The sequence below is a fragment of the Callithrix jacchus genome, chromosome 1 (genome assembly GCF_049354715.1).
Source record: "Callithrix jacchus isolate 240 chromosome 1, calJac240_pri, whole genome shotgun sequence".
In the NCBI taxonomy this organism is placed as follows: Eukaryota; Metazoa; Chordata; class Mammalia; order Primates; family Cebidae; genus Callithrix; species Callithrix jacchus.
This window is the reverse complement of record NC_133502.1, coordinates 147,072,149-147,091,235: the sequence shown is the minus strand read 5'-3', so window position 1 is coordinate 147,091,235 and position 19,087 is coordinate 147,072,149. Positions and strand designations below refer to the sequence as shown.

The window sequence follows — 19,087 nt, the reverse complement described above, 5'->3', positions numbered from 1 at the left end:
CCAGGCAGCTGCCGTGGCCTGGGAGGCCCTGAGAGGCCAAGGTGGCCCAGGGGCTCTTTGTGCTGGCTCCAGGCTCTCTTCTGGCTCTGCTTTCCTGACATTTTACTGTAAGTCTCTTAAATTATCTTCTCTTAGGCTATATAAAGGTAGAGATCCTTTGCCCCACCCTGAAGCAATTCACTGTCTGATAAGCAGAAGCAGGAGCAAGGCAGGTAGTAGAATCCAGAGCTTGACTGCTCTCTACTAAGACAGACCAAAGGCCCTTACCCCAGGTGGCCCTGGGCAGTAGGCTGCAGGACTGAGGGACGGCGGGAAGCCAAGACACTCCCCGAGAGCCAGGCTAGGAAAAGCGGCTCCTGGGGCAAAAGTCCTGCTTTCATCCCAGAAACTTCACCCTGCCTCCCTCCCTCAACGTGTTCCCGCCACACTCTGGCTGTCCCTTCTATCCTCTCCTCATTCTGTTCCCCTTTATCTGGAACACTCCACTCCTCTTCCAGCCCATCAGCCCCACCTCCCTTCCTGGCTAAATCTGTTCACCCCTCAGATCTCATCTAAAATCTCCCTCCTTGGGGAGACTCTCCTGACACGCTGGTACAGATGAGAGTGTCCAGGCCTCTGCTTTCATAGCTTTCTAACATAACAGTGCGCGTTCTAGCATTGTCTACCATTTACAAACATGAAGAGTCTTTTTGTACAATCCTTTATTTAGCATCAATGTCCCCCATTAGACTGTAGGCTCCTAAAGAGCAAGCACCAAGCCTATCTTGCTTTTCATTTTCTGCCCAGGGTATCACACATTACTTGTATCCAGAGGGCAGTCAATACGTATTACATTAAAGTGGGTGAACAAATGGATGAACGAGAAAGCTCCCAGGTTACAACAGGCAGAATGGCCATTTCTACCAAGGGCAGAAGCTCTGGAATGGATTCTACCCCACCCAGGCTGAAAGTCCTTGTTTAGCTATGTTTCACTTTCCCCACGTGGGATTGTGATTGTTTATCTCCCTCCATGGGAAGGTCAATGATTCTCAATTCCAAACATGAATGACATGGTCCTGGCCCTCCCCGTTCTCAGCAAGATGGACTTGGAAATGAATTCTCACCCCTGATGGAATGAACCCGGTTCAAGCAATGCTTAGAGAGGACACAAGACGGCTTAGGACAACATCAGCCAGCACTGAGATGAAACCTTGTTACCGGCCACTCCCCTTCATTAACGGCTTTTCATGTGCCAGGCACTATGCTAAGAGCTTTGAGCATTATTTCATTTACAGTTTCCTCACTCTACAGATGAGGAAACTGAAGTTTCAAAAGGATTAGTACACTGTCCAAGTCACCAGCTAATACATGCAGAGGCCAGAACTGGGCCAGCCCTGTCTGATTGCCCAGCTCCAGCACTTGCCCACCGAGCTACACAGCACTGCAGCTTACACTTGAGCACCACACACATCACCCGGGGCCTGGTTAAAGTACAGATCTGACGCTGTGGGTTTGGGACCCTGTATTTCTTTTCTTTTTTTGTTTTTGAAACAGTCTCCCTTTGTCACCCAGGCTGAGGTTCAGTGGTGTGACCTCGGCTTACTGCAGCTGCAACCCCCTGGGCTCAAGCGATCCTCCCACCTCAGCCTCCCAAGTAGCTGGGACTACAGGCACATGTCACCACATCAGGCTAACTTTTTCATTTTTTATACAGATGGGGGTCTCACTATGGTACCCAGGCTGGTCTCAAACACCTGGCCTCAAGTAATCCTCAGCCTTGGGACTGGGTTTCTAATGAGCTCCTGAGTGATACCCATGCTGTTGGTCTAGAGGCCACAGTTTGAGCAGCAAGTCTATCAAGGAGAAAATGCAAAGGAGGATTTCCATATTGCAGGCTGAGAAGCAGTATAAGCAAAGGTTTGGAGAAGGGAACGTGCATGGTAAACTCAGAGACCAGCAAGCAGATCAGGGTGGTGGAGCCAGGGCATGGGGAGGGAAGTGAGAGGAGAAGAGGCCTTGAACTGCAGCCCAAGGAATGTGGAATTCATTGTGCGTCACAGAAGGCATGGAAGGGTTTTGAGAGGGGATGTGACGTGATGGGACCTGTGTTTTAGACAAGCTACTCTGACTCACAGTGAGAAGCTGTGCTAGAGGACAGAGAGAGGGGAGGTCCTGCTGGCCAGGGATCTGCTGTAGCAATCCATCAGAAAGAAGGGACACAAGCCTGAAGCCAGGTAGGGCAAGAAGATAGAAGGGAGAGGTTGCATGCAACAGACATTGCAGGGCCAGAATTTATTCTCTCTTTTTTTTTTTTTTTTTTTTTTTTTGAGGTCGGGTCTTGCTCTGTTGCAGCCTTGGCCTCCTGGGCTCAAGTGATCGATTCTCCTGCCTCAGCCTCCCAAGTAGCTGGGACTACAGGTGCATGCCACCATACCCGGATTATTTAAAAAAAAAAAAAAATTTTTTTTTTTTTTTTTTTAGAGACAGGGTCTCACTATGCTGCCCAGGCTGGTCTTGAACTCCTAGCTTCAAGAGATCCTCCCACCTCAGCTTCCCAAAGTGCTGGGATTCCAGATGTGAGCCACTGTGCTGGCCAGAATTAGTTTCTTCAAAACAAAGCTACAGTACTCTTTCCAGGTATGAAAAGTTTCTCAGCCATTCCATGAACTAAAGCAACAGTGCAGAGATGACAGGAGCTGAGCGCAGACATAAACTGAGATGCACGCCATTCCAACACAGTCTCAAATGGAACCACTCTTAGAAATGGGGTGCAACAGCCACGGCTTCCAATCCAGCCACCCCATCTCCGTGATGAGCCAGCCTTTTCCTCACTTTGCAGATTGAGTATATGAGGCCAGAAATGGAAGGGATTTGGCCAAGCTCCTGTGACCAGGCCTGGCACCAAGGAATCGAAGCCACTAAACCAGCGCAGGGCATCTTAGAAAACTTCCCCCAGCAGAGACAGTGAGGACATTCAGTTGCAATTTGACATCAGCCCACACTTGCAGATATTAAACAAATAAAGCCATTTCATTCCTTAATGAAAGCTCATATCCTAAAAGGGGAGGAGAAGACCCTGAAATGGAGCCATCTATGTAGACAGTTAGACCTGAAATAAAATTAGAAAATATGTCACACGGAAAAACTCTGCAGCAAGAAACAGTTTCTTCCCCACCCCCTTTTTTCTTTCCGTGGGAGAGTGAGTAATTTGGCATTTTAACTAGACAGGGGGAGCAAGCAGTTTAGTCTCTGTTTTGTACCACATACACACAGTTGCTGGGCAGTTTTGTATCCCACTTTGTGAATGAGATGACAGTGAAGGGTGTGCTCAGCAGTGAGATGAACAGGGCTGAGCAGAGCTGAGTCTAACCACTATCCCCAACTCCCACAAAGTGTGACCAAACAGAACTCAGATATCCTAGAATATTCATGCTAATGATGCTGCTAGAATTTGCCATTCCAACCCCTTCATTTCCCAGATGGGGAAACTGAGGCCCAGAGAGGTACAGTGATTTGCCCACAGCAGAAGAAGAGCAAAGGATTGTTAAGGCTGAGGCCCTGGGAGAGTCTCCACTGTGCCCCACACTGTTGCCATAGTTGCCTCTGGCATGTCCGGGGCTCCTCCGTGGCTGGTGGTGACCTGAATGTTACAGGGTTCCCCTGGGTTATTCCTTCAAAAGGCATTGCCTGAGTACCTGCCAGGGGTGAGGCACAGGGTTAGGTGCTGGTGGTACAGAGAATAACCACAGCCAGGTGTGATGGTGCCTGTAATTCCAGCACTTTGGGAGGTCAAGGTAGGTGGATCACTTGAGCCAGGAGTTTGAGACCAGCCTGGGCAACATAGTGAGACCCCATCTCTTAAAGAAAAAAACTTAGCCAGGCATGGTGACACATACTTGCAGCCCCATCTACTCAACAGGCTGAGCTGGGAGGACCACTTAAGCCCAGGGAGGTCAAGGCTGCAGTGAGCTGTGATTACACTGCTGCATGCCAGCCTGGGCAATAGAGTGAGAAACTGTCTCACACACACATGAAAGAGAGAGAATAACCCTAGTCTGGTCCCTCAGAGTGTCTCTTCTCATACTCTAGCTACTCTGGAGGGTCTGTCCATTTGAGATTAGGGTGTGGGAAGGGATATTCTAGGAGATGAGGCCAGGACAGCACTTGGTGGAACTTCAGAGGGTCTCAAATGCCACACTAAGGAGTAAAAGGCTGTATTCATCTTCCAATGCTGTTGTAACAAACTACCACAAACTTAGTGGCTTACATCAACACAAGTTTTGCTATCTTACAGTTCTAGAGGTTAGAAGTCCAACACAGATCTCACTGAGATAAAAATTAAGATATCAGCAGACCATGCTTATTTCTGGAAGCTTCAAGGGAAAAATCAGTTTCCTTACCTTTTGCAGCTTCCAGAGGCTGCCTGCATTCCTTGGCTTGTGGCCCCTTCCTCTATTTTCAAAACAAGCAAAGAAGGATGCTCAAGTCCTCTCACATCACATCACATCACATCACATCACATCACATCACATCACATCACATCACATCACTCTGATTCCTTCTGCCTCCTCTTCCACGTTTGAGGACCCTTGTGATTGGGCCCAGCCAGATAATCTGGGACAATCTCCCTCATTTCAGTTCAGCTGATTGTCAACCTTAATTCCATCTGCAGCCTTAACTCCCTTTGCTATAGAACCTAATGGAGTTACACGTCCTGGGGATTAGGGTGTGGGCCCTTTAGAGGTCCAGGACCCTGCCTACCACAGGTGGTGATCATGGGAAGAGGACAAAGGGTTCTAAGCAGGGAACAACACAATCAGAGCTAGTCTAGAGTGTTGCTCAAATGTTAACATGCACACGAATCACTGGGGATCTTGTTAAAATGAGATCCTCAGTCCCCTAGATGGTGTGATTCTGATTTATGAGTTCTGGGGGTGAAGCCAGAGAGTTTGCATTTCTGCCAAGTTCCCAGGTCATGCTGATGCTGCTGGTCTATGGACCACAAGTAGCAAGAAGCTAGAAGCAAGACTGAGTAGCAACAAGCTAGATGACTGTGGCTGCAGTGTGGAGAATGGGTTCTAGGTGGGGAGGATGGAGGCTGAAAGACAGACAGAAAGACCTGTGTGCTAATGTCAAGTCATAATTGAATTTCATTTCACAAGGCTGTGGTGCAAATTAATATATTAAATACACACATACCGACACGCATACATATATATAATTTATATTATATAAAACATACATACACACATATGTGTATATATATAACATAAACAGATATCCTATATATTAAAACTTACACAGCACCTGGCACATAAAAATACTATATAATTATCATACAGGGGTTTTTTGCTTGTTTGTTTTTTGTGTTTGCTTGTTTTTGCTTTTGAGACGGAGCCTTGCTCTGTTGCCCAGACTGGAGTGCAGTGGCATTATGTTGGCTCACTGCAACCTCTGCCTCCTAAGCGCAAGAGGTTCTCCTGCCTTAGCCTCCTGAGTAGCTAGGACCACAGATGGACACCACCATGCCTGGCTAGTTTTTGTATTTTTAGTAGAGATGGGGTTTTGTCACATTGGGCAGGCTGGTCTCAAACTCCTGACCTCAGGTAATCCACCAGCCTTGGCCTCCCAAAGTGCTGGGATTACAGGAGTGAGCCACCATGCCCCAGCCACGCTCTTGGTATTTTCTTAGGTTCATGTGAAGCACCAGAGCACTGGCCTGGGAGTCAGGATACCTGGTTCTAGACCTGGCTGTCCTACCAAGTTACACTGCGACCATGAGCTAGTCACTTTCCCTCTCTGAGCTAGATCATCAAGTCAGGACTAGCCAGCCACTAAGATTGTAGCTGCAGGGGAGAAGGAGCTGGCTGGGCCTATTTCAGAAGTTCTGGGTGCAATGCTGTTGAAGTTGCAAGAACTTGGTTTCAGCTTGTCATCAGCTAGGCTCTCTACTCTTATGTTCTATGGGATGAAATGACTGTAATTTTCCTATGCCAAAAAAAGCACAGCTTAACTTTTCTTTCATGAAACATTCTATTCTTGACATATATACTATATGCAGTGGCTGCTCTCACCCTGCTCCAGCCCCATCATCCTGCACAGTGGATGGCTGCAGGGTGGTCTTTCCGTGTGGCTGGAGGCACACATAGACTTTGCTGGTCAAGGGTTCATAATGCTGGGTTTTCACTAAGATCTCCACAGTCTCAGGCTTTGAATGATCCATTCATTAACGTATTCAAATGCTCATTGTGTCCATTTGGTGCCATGTCGGATGCTGGGGAAACATGGATAAATACAAACGGCTTCCTGCCCTCAAGGAACCCACAGTGATGTGGGAGCAGGGAAGTACTGAGGCGTTGAACTGATCACCAGGGACAGGCCCGATGCTCACTAATCCTTACAGTAGGAGCTGTGGTCCCAGTTTACAGATAAGGAAGACAAGAAGTCCCTCTCTGCGACTCAGCATCACCACCTTTGAAAGGAAGCAGTTGAACTGCATTGATTGTTCTCAGTCCTGGCTGCACCTTAGACTGCAACCAGGAGCTTTTCAAACCTGCTGGTGTCTGCACCTTATCTCAGATGTATGAAGAATCCCTGAAGAGCTGGAGGACTGAGCACCAGCCCTCCTTGAAATTCCCAAGATGATTCCAAGGTACTGGAGGGCTGACGACTACCAAGGTCCTGTGACCTGAGCTCTCACATTCTAATTTCCTGAAAAATCCTCTTCTAGCCCTTCCACAGGCACATGCAGAATGGATTAATGAAGGGGAGGGGTGAAGAAGGAGGGTGGGAGGAGCCATTGGAGAAGGATGCTGGCAGCTTCTTTACCTGTTGTCATTTCCTCCTCTCCGGTTAGAGACACAGCAGTAGACAAGGCAGGGTGAGCTTGGTGTTCTCTTTTGCTATTGCAGGGAGTATAAAGTATTATTGCCTTTCTGAACAATGCAACAAAGGCCTTAAAAATAGGCATGCACTAGACCTAATTATTTGTTTTAGGAAATTGTTTTGTGATAGAAAATAATTACAGAAGTTGTCAAATACAGAGCTATGAGACTATGATCATCACAACAGTGTTCATAATAGTGAGCAATGAGAAACAGCCTAAAAGCCTGAAAGTTTGAAATACTATGAAATACTATGGCAATTGCAAAACCATGAAATACTATGGCAATTGCAAAAAATATGAGAGAAGACTATTTAATGTTCCAGAAAAAAATGTCTAGATGATTGTTAAGGGGGAAAAAAGCCATCAACTAAATACGATGTACAGAATGCTCTGTTCATATTATGATCTATGTGTATACTTACGGGTGGAAAATAGACTTGAAACACAGTCCATCAAATGCTAGCAGTGTTTATCTTTGAGTTACAAGGTAATATGTGCTCTTTTTAAACTCCCTTTTTTGGTCCTAGTTCTTTATAATAACTCCGTACTATTTTTATTATCAAATTTTTAAATGTTACTGAAAAAATAAATCTCTTGCAAACACTTTTCACATCTCTCTGCCTCTCCCATCTCCTAGTGGAAATGGACATCCCTACTTTGGTAGTGGAGATGCTTGCTTGCATTGTGTTAGGAAACTCAGGACAAGCTCCTTAGCATGCAAGCCAGCTTCCGCACTCTGTCTCTACTACTGGACTATGAGTCCTTCCAGCATGGGCACTGAGTCTAACGCAGCTCTTCAGCCATCCTGCCACCCACTCCAGAGAGGGCCTGGGACAGCAAGCAGCCAGGAATAATAGGAGAAAGACAGACATCTGTAAGACAGACCATTTTGAAGACTTCAACAAAAATTCCTTTCGGGAGGAAGCCAGTCACAAAAGACTGCCTAGATGGAAGGGAGGTTTTAAGCTGGGCCCCATCTGAGTCCCTCAGTGATGGGAGGAGTAACTCCTAGAGAGGCCTAAGGCCAGGCTGTTTCCTGCAAGCCAGACTCCAGCCAAGCTCTCCAAACCCAGAAAGGGGTTCCCTGACATCTAAGGTCAGGGGTCCTGGTCACTTGGGAGAGATGCCAGGGCCCTCAGAATAGTTTTTTGCCCTGTTCAGTCCTTTAAATCACCATAGCATGCAATAAATATGAACTGGATTGGATTGAATTGGGTTGGGTTGGATTGGATTAGGCTGGGCTAGGTTGAGTTGGATTGAGTTGTATTGGATTAGGTTGGGTTAGATTGGATTAGGCTGAGTTGGGTTGGACTGGGTTGGGCTAGGTTGAGTTTGGTTACAATGGGGATAAAGAGTGGGCTACACTCATTAGGTGACCAGGGTCCTCTATCTCTCTCATTAGATGTTGACTGGGAGGAAGGCTGAACCTTCTCCCAGGATCTGCTCTAACCCTAGACTTTACCGCTCTGTAGTTGAGATGGAGCAGAAGAAGGTAATCAGTTAGCAAACCTGGCTCCTCCCAACACCTCTGATAACCACTACCTCAGCTCCCCTGGGCTCTGTGTTGACAGCAATAGGTCATACTCCACAATCTGATGCTCTGGCTTTGAGGCCTTATTTGCTTATTCATTCTCCACACTAGACATTAATGCTTTAAACTGAATCTTATTGTAAGATTGCTTCCTTTTTACATCTCTCACTACCCACTACCACTGATATACTTACAGTATCTAATCATATCATGCAGAAATTATGGAATAAACCAACCTATAGTAAAGAATTCATGGCTTAATGAAGGAGGCAGGCAGGATAACTTCTCTTACCAGATTGTAAAACACACCACAAAGCAACAATCATCAAAATTGTGTGAATCTGAAACATCATACACATATTAGCAAAAGGAAGTGCAAAAGTAGTACAGAGATACCAGAAATAAATGTACATTATTAAAAGAAAAAACATTATATGATATCACACAACAATAGTGGGTAGTACAATGACGGGGTAATAGCTCACACTTTAATTAGTACTTTGGGGAATCCCGGGGATCACTTTGGAAAATAATTGGTTTTAGATTATACCCTAATCTGGCTGGGTGTGGTGGCTCATGCCTGTAATCCCAGCACTTTGGGAGGCTAAGTTGGGAGGATTGCTTGAACCCAGGAGTTCAAGACCAGCTTGGGCAACATAGCCAGAACCCATCTCAAAAAAAGAGATTATACCCTAATTTGTGGTTCATTTTAAGTAATCGAGCTGTAGATATTAAAAGAAAACTGGAAAATCAACACATATTTAGCTAGAAGAGAAAAGATAAACATACAACTTTTGACAAAACGAGGCAATTGGGAATTAGATGAGTAGAGAGAAGCTGAAAAATAAATTTTTATCCAACTAATGTAATAAGAGATAAAAAGCAAAGTAACATTAGTGTGAATTCCAGCCTAACTAGTTATTTTGCAATTGAAGAAAACAGACAGCCCCATCATTTGCCCTGAGTAGTCAGTCAAGGTCACCCTACAGCTGGCAAAGCTATGGAAGAATAGGGATGACTTATGCCCCACAGAGGACATGATAAGTTGGTGGATTAGACCACAGGCTAGACCAATCCCTTCATTCCTCTTTGATTCATTGAAAAAGTTTACTGAGTACCCACTTTCTGCCAGTCCCTGCGCCTGGGATCCCTGTTCCAGGATTCAGAGTTGGACAGGCCCATCACTGCCTCATAGAACTTCCCATATAGCAGGGGAGGCAGGTGACTAATCAGTGGCCACAGTAGAGTTTCAGAAGCCCTGAGACCAAGAGATTCCCATTATGCCTGGAAGAGGAGAGACAGCTTCCCAGAGCAGAATCTTAAAGGATGAATTGGGGGCCTCCAGATACTGTGTGGGAAAGGCATTTTTAAAATGGTACTGGTAGCCAGGTGGAGTGGCTCATGCCTGTAATCCCAGCGTTTCGGGAGGTCAAGGCAGGTGAATCGCTTGAGGCCAGGGATTTTAGATCAGCCTGGGCAACACAGCAAGACTCTATGTCTATTAAAAGTTTAACATTTAGCTGGGTATGAAGGTACATAATCCAGCTACTTAGAAGGCTAAGGTAAGAGGATCCCATGAGTCCAGGAATTTGAGGTTGTAATGAGCTAAGATTGCACCACTGCACTACAGCCTGGGCAACAGAGAAGACCCTGTCTCTCTAAAAAAACATTAAACTAAAAATGATACTGGCCTATGCAAAAGCACAGATGTTAGACGTTGCATCTCCCATTCAGAAACCTGCCAGTGATTTAATGTGAGCCCAGGTCCACAGGAGCTTAGTGTTAGTGGAGCAAGGCAGAGTCTTCTGGGGGCAGAACTTAGTGAGGGAAACTGAACTAGGAAGCATCACGATTAAACAAGAAAAATTTATCTAAACACATAGTAAGAACTATCCAACCAGTTCTGTTCTTTGATGGGTGAGTTCATTGGAGGAAATATTGCCAAAGGAAAGAAGCCAAAAGAAAAAGGCCATTTGTCTGAAGATGTCCCAGCAGCACTGTTTATAATAATGACAAAATGGCTAAAGTTCAGCTCTGGATAAAGTGGCTGGCTCTAGACAATTGTCCTTTGGGAGATGGAGACCAGAGGGCAATGATGTAGAACCTCAGGTGTGACTCCTACCCACCTCTCTCTCACTCAGAAAAGCACATCAGACTTCCAGGGAGCAGGAGTGGCATGGTTAGAGGGAAGTCCTGCATGGCTCTGATTCATATGCTTCCCATTAAATCAGGATTTCTCCAGAGAAGATAGTGGCCAAGAATTACTTGAAAAGATGCTCAATGTCATTTGTCATTAGAAAATTACTAATAAAACCCACAATGAGATGCCATTTTATATCTCCTAAAATGGCTATAATTTTAAAAACTGAAAACAAGCATTGGTGATGATGTGCAAAATGAAAGCCCTCATACATCGCTGGTGGGGATGTAAAACAGTGCAGCCACTGTGGAAAACAGTTTGGGAGTTCCTTATACTTGAAACACAGAATTATCATACGACCAGAAATTCTGTTCCTCTGTATATAAGAAGCAGAAACAATCCGGATACTTGTACACAAATGTTCAGAGCAGCACTATTCAAAAAAACCAAAAGACAGAAATAACCTAAATGTCCATCAACGAAAGAGTGGAAAAACAAAATGTGGTATATACATATGATGGAATATTAGTCATAAAAAGGCATGAAGTACTGACACATGATACCTGAGTGAGCCACGAAAACTGTATGCTAAATAAAAGTCAGACGCAACAGGTCATACACTGTATGATTCCATTTTCATGAAATATCCAGAATAGGCAAGTTCATAGAGGTAGAAAGTAGTTTAGTGGATGCCTGAAGCAAAAACAAGTGGGGAATGGGGAGTGATTGTTTAATGGGCATATAGTTTTCCCTTGGGGTGATGAAAATGTTTGGAACTCTGTGATAGAAATGTTGATTGTACAATATTGTGAAGGTACTAAATGACACTGAGTTGTACACTTTAAAGTGGCTGATGTGATGCCATGTAAATTTCACCTCAATAAAAAGTAAGTCTGGATATCTAAATGGTCAATAAACATATGAAAAAGTGATTTACCTATTTAATAACCAGGAAAATGGAAATTAAGGCTACAGTAAGATTCAATGTACACCCATCAGAAATGCTGAAGTTAAGCTCAGTGACAAGACCAAATGCTGGTGAGAATATGAAGAAATGGAGACCTTCATTTCTTGGTAGCTGTGTATATGTGTACAGCCATTTAGAAGACATGCTGGCGTTCTCTATTCAGTTGGGGGCTATGCACACTCTATGATGCAGCACTCCACTCCTAGGTACAGAACCAACAGAAATTCATGCTCATGTGCACTGAGAGAAATGTACAAGAATGTTCAGAGCCACACTATCACATTAGCCAAGAATGGAAACAACCCAAATGCTGGAGAAGAATGGATAAATAATATATGGTATGTTAACACAATGGAACATACAGCAATGGCAGTGAACTACAGCCACATACAGCAGCATAAATAAATCTCAAAAACTTATTATTCATTGAAAGAATCAGACACCAAAGAATAGATCCTACGTATAAAAAGTTCAAAATCAAGTAAAACAGAACTTCAGAATTTCGGGATACACACTTAAATAGCAAAGCTATTTTTAAAAAGCAAGAAAGTGATGACTATTAATGTCAAGGTAATGGTTACCTCAGAGAGAAAGAAGGGAAAATAAAACCACAGCAAAGGGGGTCAGAAGAGCTTCTGGGGATTATCGCATATCTTCACCTGGATTACATAAATGTTCCTCTGTGATAAATCATTGTACTGTACCATTAGCATGCACTTTTCTGAATGGATGTTATATTTCACAATAAAACAGTTGAAAGTAAAGCAAATAATTTGCAACCATCAACACTTTATTAGCAAGAACAAATTACTTGTGACACCATCATCCCTACCTGGACAATAGCCCCCTTATCTTCTAAAATATTGGGTATTCAACACTGACACTTTACCAGGAAAAGGAAGGATTGATGCCATCCTCCTTCTCAACCCTCACTACTGGAGGCACAAGAGGCCATATGAGTGACACCAACTGACAACTGTCTCTTTAAACATGATGGTGTGTAGGAGGAGGCTGCACACAGGACATGCTGGATGGTAGATGAGAAGAGCTGGGGGAAATGGCATTACAATTGTCTGTGGCCCTGTGTTTGTGCCTGTGAACTATGAGCCCCTTGGGACAGCTCTGTGCCTAAATCCTTTCTGTATTCAGCCAGCATGAGGGCCAGCACAGAATGGGTTTGTTGAACTAAACTATGTGAAATAATTAAACCTCAAACTAGAAAAAGTTTATTTTGCTTTGTTTCCCAACATTTTAAATTAGGACTACAGAGATGAGTGAATCTTGTCTCTCCACTTCATAGATGGGAAAACTGAGGCTCAAAGTGGGAAAAGCAATTCATCTAAATTCACAGAGGAAGTAAATGATTGGAACCCAGGTTTCCCAATACCTGTAATTGTGCTGTTTTAGGGCATGAGGGATATCAGGAAATTTACAAAGACCCACTTTTAACACATCAATTCTCTGCAAAAAAACCATATGACTGTGTTCTACCCCTATCTGAGGAGCCCTGTCCTGGCCCACAATGGCATTCAGGATGGTAGGGAGAGTCCATCCAGAGGCCTGGACGTGCAGGAGGAACTCAGGACTCGTTTTCGGAGAGAATCAATGCACTATGAGGCCAGCAGCTTTTAAGTCATGAGCTGTGTGCCAGCTTTGGCCAGGAACCCCACCTTGAAGCCCCACCAGATCTGGGGCCTGGACATTCTGGGAAAATGCTTTCTTTTATTTAATAAGCAGCTTTGTTGAGGCATAGCTTACATTCCATAAAATTCACTCATTTTAAATTATAGTTAGATGATTTTAGTAAATTTATAGAGTTGTACAATTACTGCCACAATTCAGTTTTAGGACATTCCCCAAAAAGTTTCCTCATGCCCCTTTGCAGTCAATCTCTGCTCGTTTTCTGTCTCTGTAGTTTTGCCTTTACAGAAATCTTATATATATATGGACTCTTATAATGTATTGGTTTTTAATGGCTGGCTTCTGTCACTTAGCTTCATTGTTTTCAGGTTTATCCATGTTGCTGTAGCATTGATCAGTACTTCATTCCTTTCTACTGCTGATTACTATCCCACTGAATGGATACACCGCATTTTGTTTAACCATTCACCAGCTAATGGACCCGTTTATTTCTAGTTTCGGCCATTATGAATAATGCTGCTATGAACTTCCATATACGAGTTTCTGGATGGACATATGCTTTTCTTTCCCTTAAGTAAATACCTATGAGTGGAAATGCTGGATTGTAGAGTAAGTATATAACACTTTAAGAAACTGCCAAACTGTTGAGAATATGCATTTCTGCTCACAACAGCCCACTTACAAATGTGCTTTCAGAAGCCACCCTGTTTAAGCCTATAGCGTAGTGGTTGAGAGTACAGATTCTCGAGTCAGACCCTCTGTGCTCAAATTGTGCTTATATTACTGAAGGCTACATGCCCTTGGGCAAATGACTGTGCCTCAGTTTCCTCATCTGTAAAAGGGGATAAGACATGGGGTTGTTGTGATGATTGAGTGAGTTCGTTCACACAGAGCACTTAGAACACTGCTGGTTCATAGTGCTATGAAGTCTTGGCAATTGTTTTTTATAGCCAGTTGCGGAGAGGCCCCATGAGAGGAAGAGAACCCACTTTGACGTTCACAGATGTGGGAGGGCTATGATGGATCTACTCAGTTACAGTCATGTGGCCTTGAGGAAGTCAAATCCCTTCTGTAAGATAGAGCCCAACTTACTTCCCAGCACTGCCGGGTGGTGATTCCAGTGACTTGGTGAGGGTAATATTGTGCCTTGAAGATTGTACAATGCCATGCAGATGCAACAGACCCATGTTACAATTGTGACATTCAGATTGTGGAGCTCATTGGAAACCATGAGCCCCTAAAGCCTTTTTCGTCTGTGTAGCTCTTCTAACAGCACACTAGGATGATTAAGAGCAAGGACTCTGGATCAGACTGTCTGGTTCAAATCCCACCCCAGCCACTTAGAAGAAGTCTTGTGACTTTGGACCTCTGTTTCTTCACTTGAAAAACAAAGATAGTAACTGTTTTCAGTCCTCACTTCCTGGAGTGGTTGTAAGGATTGGATGAATGAAATATGAACATGTTCACACCTCCACTTGGACATACAAAGTGTTTTTATAACCATCAGCCATATTGAATCGCATTAAAAATTCCGTTTGCAGGAGGATAGTTTACATTTTTAGGAATCGTTTCATGTCCCCAAAGGAGCACTAACCACTTATCAGTTGCAAATGGCCCTCCCTAGATCCTTCTCAGCTTCTGAAGGTTTGTTGGCTCTCCCTTTTTACATTATGAATGGGAATAGGATTTCCTTTGTGTTAGAAACAGCAGCCCTGACACTGAGGGATCTCAGCGACACACACAGGAGGAGAAAGAAACACCAAGGTGTCTATCCCCAGATCCCTCTTCCTTTTGGTAAACTGGAAGTTGCAGCAAAGTTCACAAAGCACCATGGAACCCAAAGCTGCCCTCTGCCACTGAGTTGGCAGGGTCCTATATCACATGCAAAATTGCAATGTTCTGACGTGATCCATGGGACTGAAAACTAAAACTATACTCCAACTGCCCTTTGATCTGCAATAAATGCCAGGCTGGACACTCTGGCAGGAAAAGCTATCATTGCATTTGGGTCTCCTTGCCAAGGAGAGAATGGGCCGTCTCGGGCTTCTTCAGGCAAACAAAGAGTTAACCAAGGCCCCCTTCTCAATCTCCTTTCCTTTGGGCCTGCCAGAGGTTGTTTCCTAGACTTTCTGCTCCCTTATTCAATTGAAGCTGTGTACTAATTCCCCAAATTTAAAAGGGAAGGGGTCAGAAGCTCCAGAAAGCACGGTTCGTCTGCAAAACTGCGTGGAGAAAGAGCTGAGCAAGGGGCAAGAGCCTACAGACCTGGATTCAAGTCCTGGCCTTTGGACTGGCTCCTTTCTAAGCTTCTCTCAATCTGAGTGTTATAAAAATACCTGTACTGTGATGGGATTAATAGAAGCCCAAACCTCAGAGCCTTGCAATATACCCTTGTAAAAAACATGACCCCCTGAATCTAAAATAAAAATGAAAATACCTGCATTGCTTTCCAACACATAGTTACTGCAAGAATCAAGCAGTGTTTTCTATCACTCATTTTGTGCCTAGCATGTGCTAGAATCATAGAAACCACATTATTTCTAATCTCTCTTTAATCTTCACAGCATTTCTAGGAAGGTAAAATGGTCCAATTATTCGCCTTTTCCAGATGGGGAAACTGAGGCACAAAGTGGTGAAATCCTTTGTCCAAGATCACCCAGCCAGCCACAATTCAAACCCAGACAGTCTAAGCTTAACCGTTTTAACTTAGATCTATTTTAACTTAGATCTCACTATTCAGCCAACCGCCTGAGTTCTGCTGGAGAAACTGGGGCCCAAGGAACGGAAGGAATCAGATCCCTGGCTCCCAGATCACAGCTCTTTCCGTCACCCGTGAGCCACTGCCCATGATAGACGTGACTGCTTAGGTAACTCAGCTGAGTTAAGTATCCGAGCAATTCGGTTCCGTTATTTCTTGTGCAGATGTCCCTGCTGGTGTTAAACTTCGCACCTGTGTGCGGGGAGACACCAGACCTGCCCTTACCAGAAGCCAGCCAGCGCGCACAACCTAAGTGCTGGCTTTGAGTGCGCTGACGCTGTTGGCGTTGGCGCTGTGTTTCCAAAGTCCCTCTCTGCCTAAGATTGGAGGCTCCGCGCCAAGCTCAGACATCTCGGGTGCCCAGACAGCGCTCCACTCGCCGCGGCGGCCCAGGGATCCCATTCACAGCTATAACCCCTGCACTGCCAGGAGGAAGCCGCCCGCGGGACCGCCAGTGCGCGCGGAGTGGCGAGGACTCCCTTTTATGTTCAGGAATGAGGCGCGCACCGCAGCCGCGTCCGCCGCCAAAACCAACTTCCCCCGGGGCGCAGAGGCTGCCGGTGCCACCCTCAGGCAGGGTCGCTTACCTGTCGCAGCTCGGGTCTGGGTGACTGCAGGCAGGGGCGCGGAGACCGAGAGGAGCACCAGCAGACACCAGCACTGCCCGTTCCTCCTGCAAGAAAGAAGTGGGTGAGGGAGAGAAGGTGAGGCGGGAGAAGGATCGGAGGGGGCCGGGCGCGAGGAAGCAGAAAAACTGGTCTTACCTTGGTGGTACCATCTCGCGGGTCTACGGAGCCCCGGAAGGCGCGCGGCAAGCGGCGCAAAGCGTGAAGCTCCGCGGAGGACTAATGGGCGCTGAGCGCTGGCCGCCGCGCTCGCCCGTCCTGCAGGGAACAAAGGCGGCGCTCGGCGGCAGCGGCGGCGGCGGGCAGAATCCCGGCTCTCGGCCCGCGCCCTGAGTCACCCGCGCTCTGAAACCCGACTCCGCCGCGCCCTGCGCTCCCCCGCGCGCTGCGCCCCACCTCGGGCAGCCGCGGCGCACTCACACCCTGGGGATCCCGGCCGCCCCGGCGGTCACCCCACGCCCCTCTCCCCCTCCACGGACGTGCGCTTCCCGCTGCGGCCTCCACCCGTGGCTGCCGTAAGTAATCTTCGAGGAAAGCTCGTGCCCGCGTTCTTTGGAGCAAGCGGGACTGGGCTCCCTCCGGCCCTTGAGGCTGTTCTGTCGGGGCTGATCCGCAGAGAAAGCACTCTCTTTTCACAGCCTCCAAGGGAATCCTCACAGAAGCTGGAATCAGTGATTTCCTTATATGATGGACAAGGAGACTAAGGCTCGGAGAGGTGGAGCGAATGTCCCAAAGTCCCAAGCTGCACTGAGCTCCGAGCTGCTGTGCCCCACCCCGCACTCCTGACACATGGACCAACTTGAAAGCCCAGGAGTGGACCTGCCTGGGGACCATAAGTGATACATACAACTCAGTGCAGCAGAGATAGTCCTAATAAAGGTTTTTTTAATGTACTGGATTCCAGGGCTTTCCTCTCTATCTATACCTTGCCTTCCCACTTCCTCAGAATGTAAGCTCCAGGAGGGCAAGAGCTTATCTTTGGTTTGTCCCCTGCCTAAAACAGCTCAGGTAGTAGGAGATGCCAACAAACGCTGGATGAATGAAGGAGCACGGTATTGGATGAGACACCACATCAAGCCCTGCGATGAGATGTGGGGGTCATGAACCAGGCTCAGTCTCCAAAAGCCCTGAGTGGGAGTGAGGGGGTGCAGGGCAGACTAACCCATTTGTACAGAGCTTATCGCAGGGCACTGGGTAAACCCTCAAATAGTCGCTTTTTATTATTAGGATTACCACCAGGCACATAGCATGAGATCTTTGGATGAGAAGAGGCACGCTGAAGGTAGCTGAGACCTGGACAGCTCTGAAGCCAGGCAAACGCTAGGAGACTCTCTTCCTGATGCACCAAGTAGCCACAGTGGGCTGTGGCTCTGGTCAGTTCCTGAGTTTCATTCAGTTCTACTCTCTAGAGGATGGGTTACCTCTTGCCAAGTGAGTTAGCCTTGCAGTGGAGATGGCATCAGAATGGAGATAGCGACTAATGCTTACTCGGTGTGGATTATGTCCCAAGCCCTGTGCTAAATGCTTTAACGGTGTTATTTAACGCTTACATAATCCCCATTTCACAGATAAGAAAGCTGAGGTTAAAAACATGTCCAAGGCTAATACATGGCAGATACAGCACCCATGCTCCTCACCACTCAGTCATGCTGCCTGCTGGTAAGCAAGAGGATTAGACTTGCTCTCTACCCTCAAGAGCAAAATCGCAATGGAGACACAGAGCACTGGGACATGAAAGGGTTCCTGCTAGCCTGGGCAGTGAGGGCTCAGAGGAGGGGTGGCTCGCCTGGAGATCAGGAATCTGGGTTCCAGTCCAATTCTGGCCCTGGCTGCAGGGTGAAGTTGGGCAAATCTTGCCCTTGGTCTGATTTTTTATTTTGCCACCTGTATAATAAACACAACTTCCTTGATTTGAATGGTGGCTGTGAGCCCTTGATGGGACCACTTACTGGTATACCACAGTGTTCTCTGTCCATTGGATTTTGGCTTCTATCATTAGAGGTTGTGGATATTCTTCTCATTGGGCTGCAGCCTGGGGAGGGGGACAACTGGCAAGAGAGAGGGAGAACCGTAGACGAAGCTCTTAAGGGATTGAGAATCCAGTAGCCAAAGCAGATCAAGAGCCAGGTTGGCCCCATGTGGAGCTAACACAAAAGGCAAAGTGCATTCCAACAAAACTGTCCACTTGAAGTCTCTTTCCTAATCTGTTCACATTCCCTGTGAATGTAAATTCTCTCTCACTTGCAGCCACTCTGCGATGGGCCTAACCTTATTTTATTATGGTTCACTAACCACAGGGAACTTGCTTTCTTAATTCTATATTTCTCTATTGTTTGTAAAGTACCACATTAACTAGGAATATAATTGACTTTCTTAGAACTGTATTTCTATACTGCTTAGAAAAACCACATCAATTATGGCTACATAGTAGATCTAGGGTTCTGTTTGACAGTTTTAAAACCAGAGATTGTGAACCAGCAGACATGGGCTCAATTTCGTTTTGTCTCTGTTTTTGTTTTTGTTTTGTTTGAAATGGAGTTTTGCTCTTGTCGCCCAGGC

General features: G+C 45.9%; 1 protein-coding gene across 1 annotated transcript in view; it reads right to left on the bottom strand.

Moving 5' to 3' along the window:
• COL15A1 (collagen type XV alpha 1 chain) overlaps positions 1–17,185 on the bottom strand; it is a 117,977-nt gene extending 100,792 nt beyond the window's left edge. Inside the window, exons 1-2 of the mRNA XM_002743145.7 lie at positions 16,667–17,185; positions 16,490–16,575 (exon numbers count right to left, since the gene is read on the bottom strand). Of these exons, the coding sequence (XP_002743191.1) occupies positions 16,490–16,575; positions 16,667–16,680 (100 nt within the window). The 5' untranslated portion in view covers positions 16,681–17,185. The remainder of the gene's footprint in view (positions 1–16,489; positions 16,576–16,666) is intronic.
• Between the last annotated feature and the right edge of the window lie 1,902 nt (positions 17,186–19,087).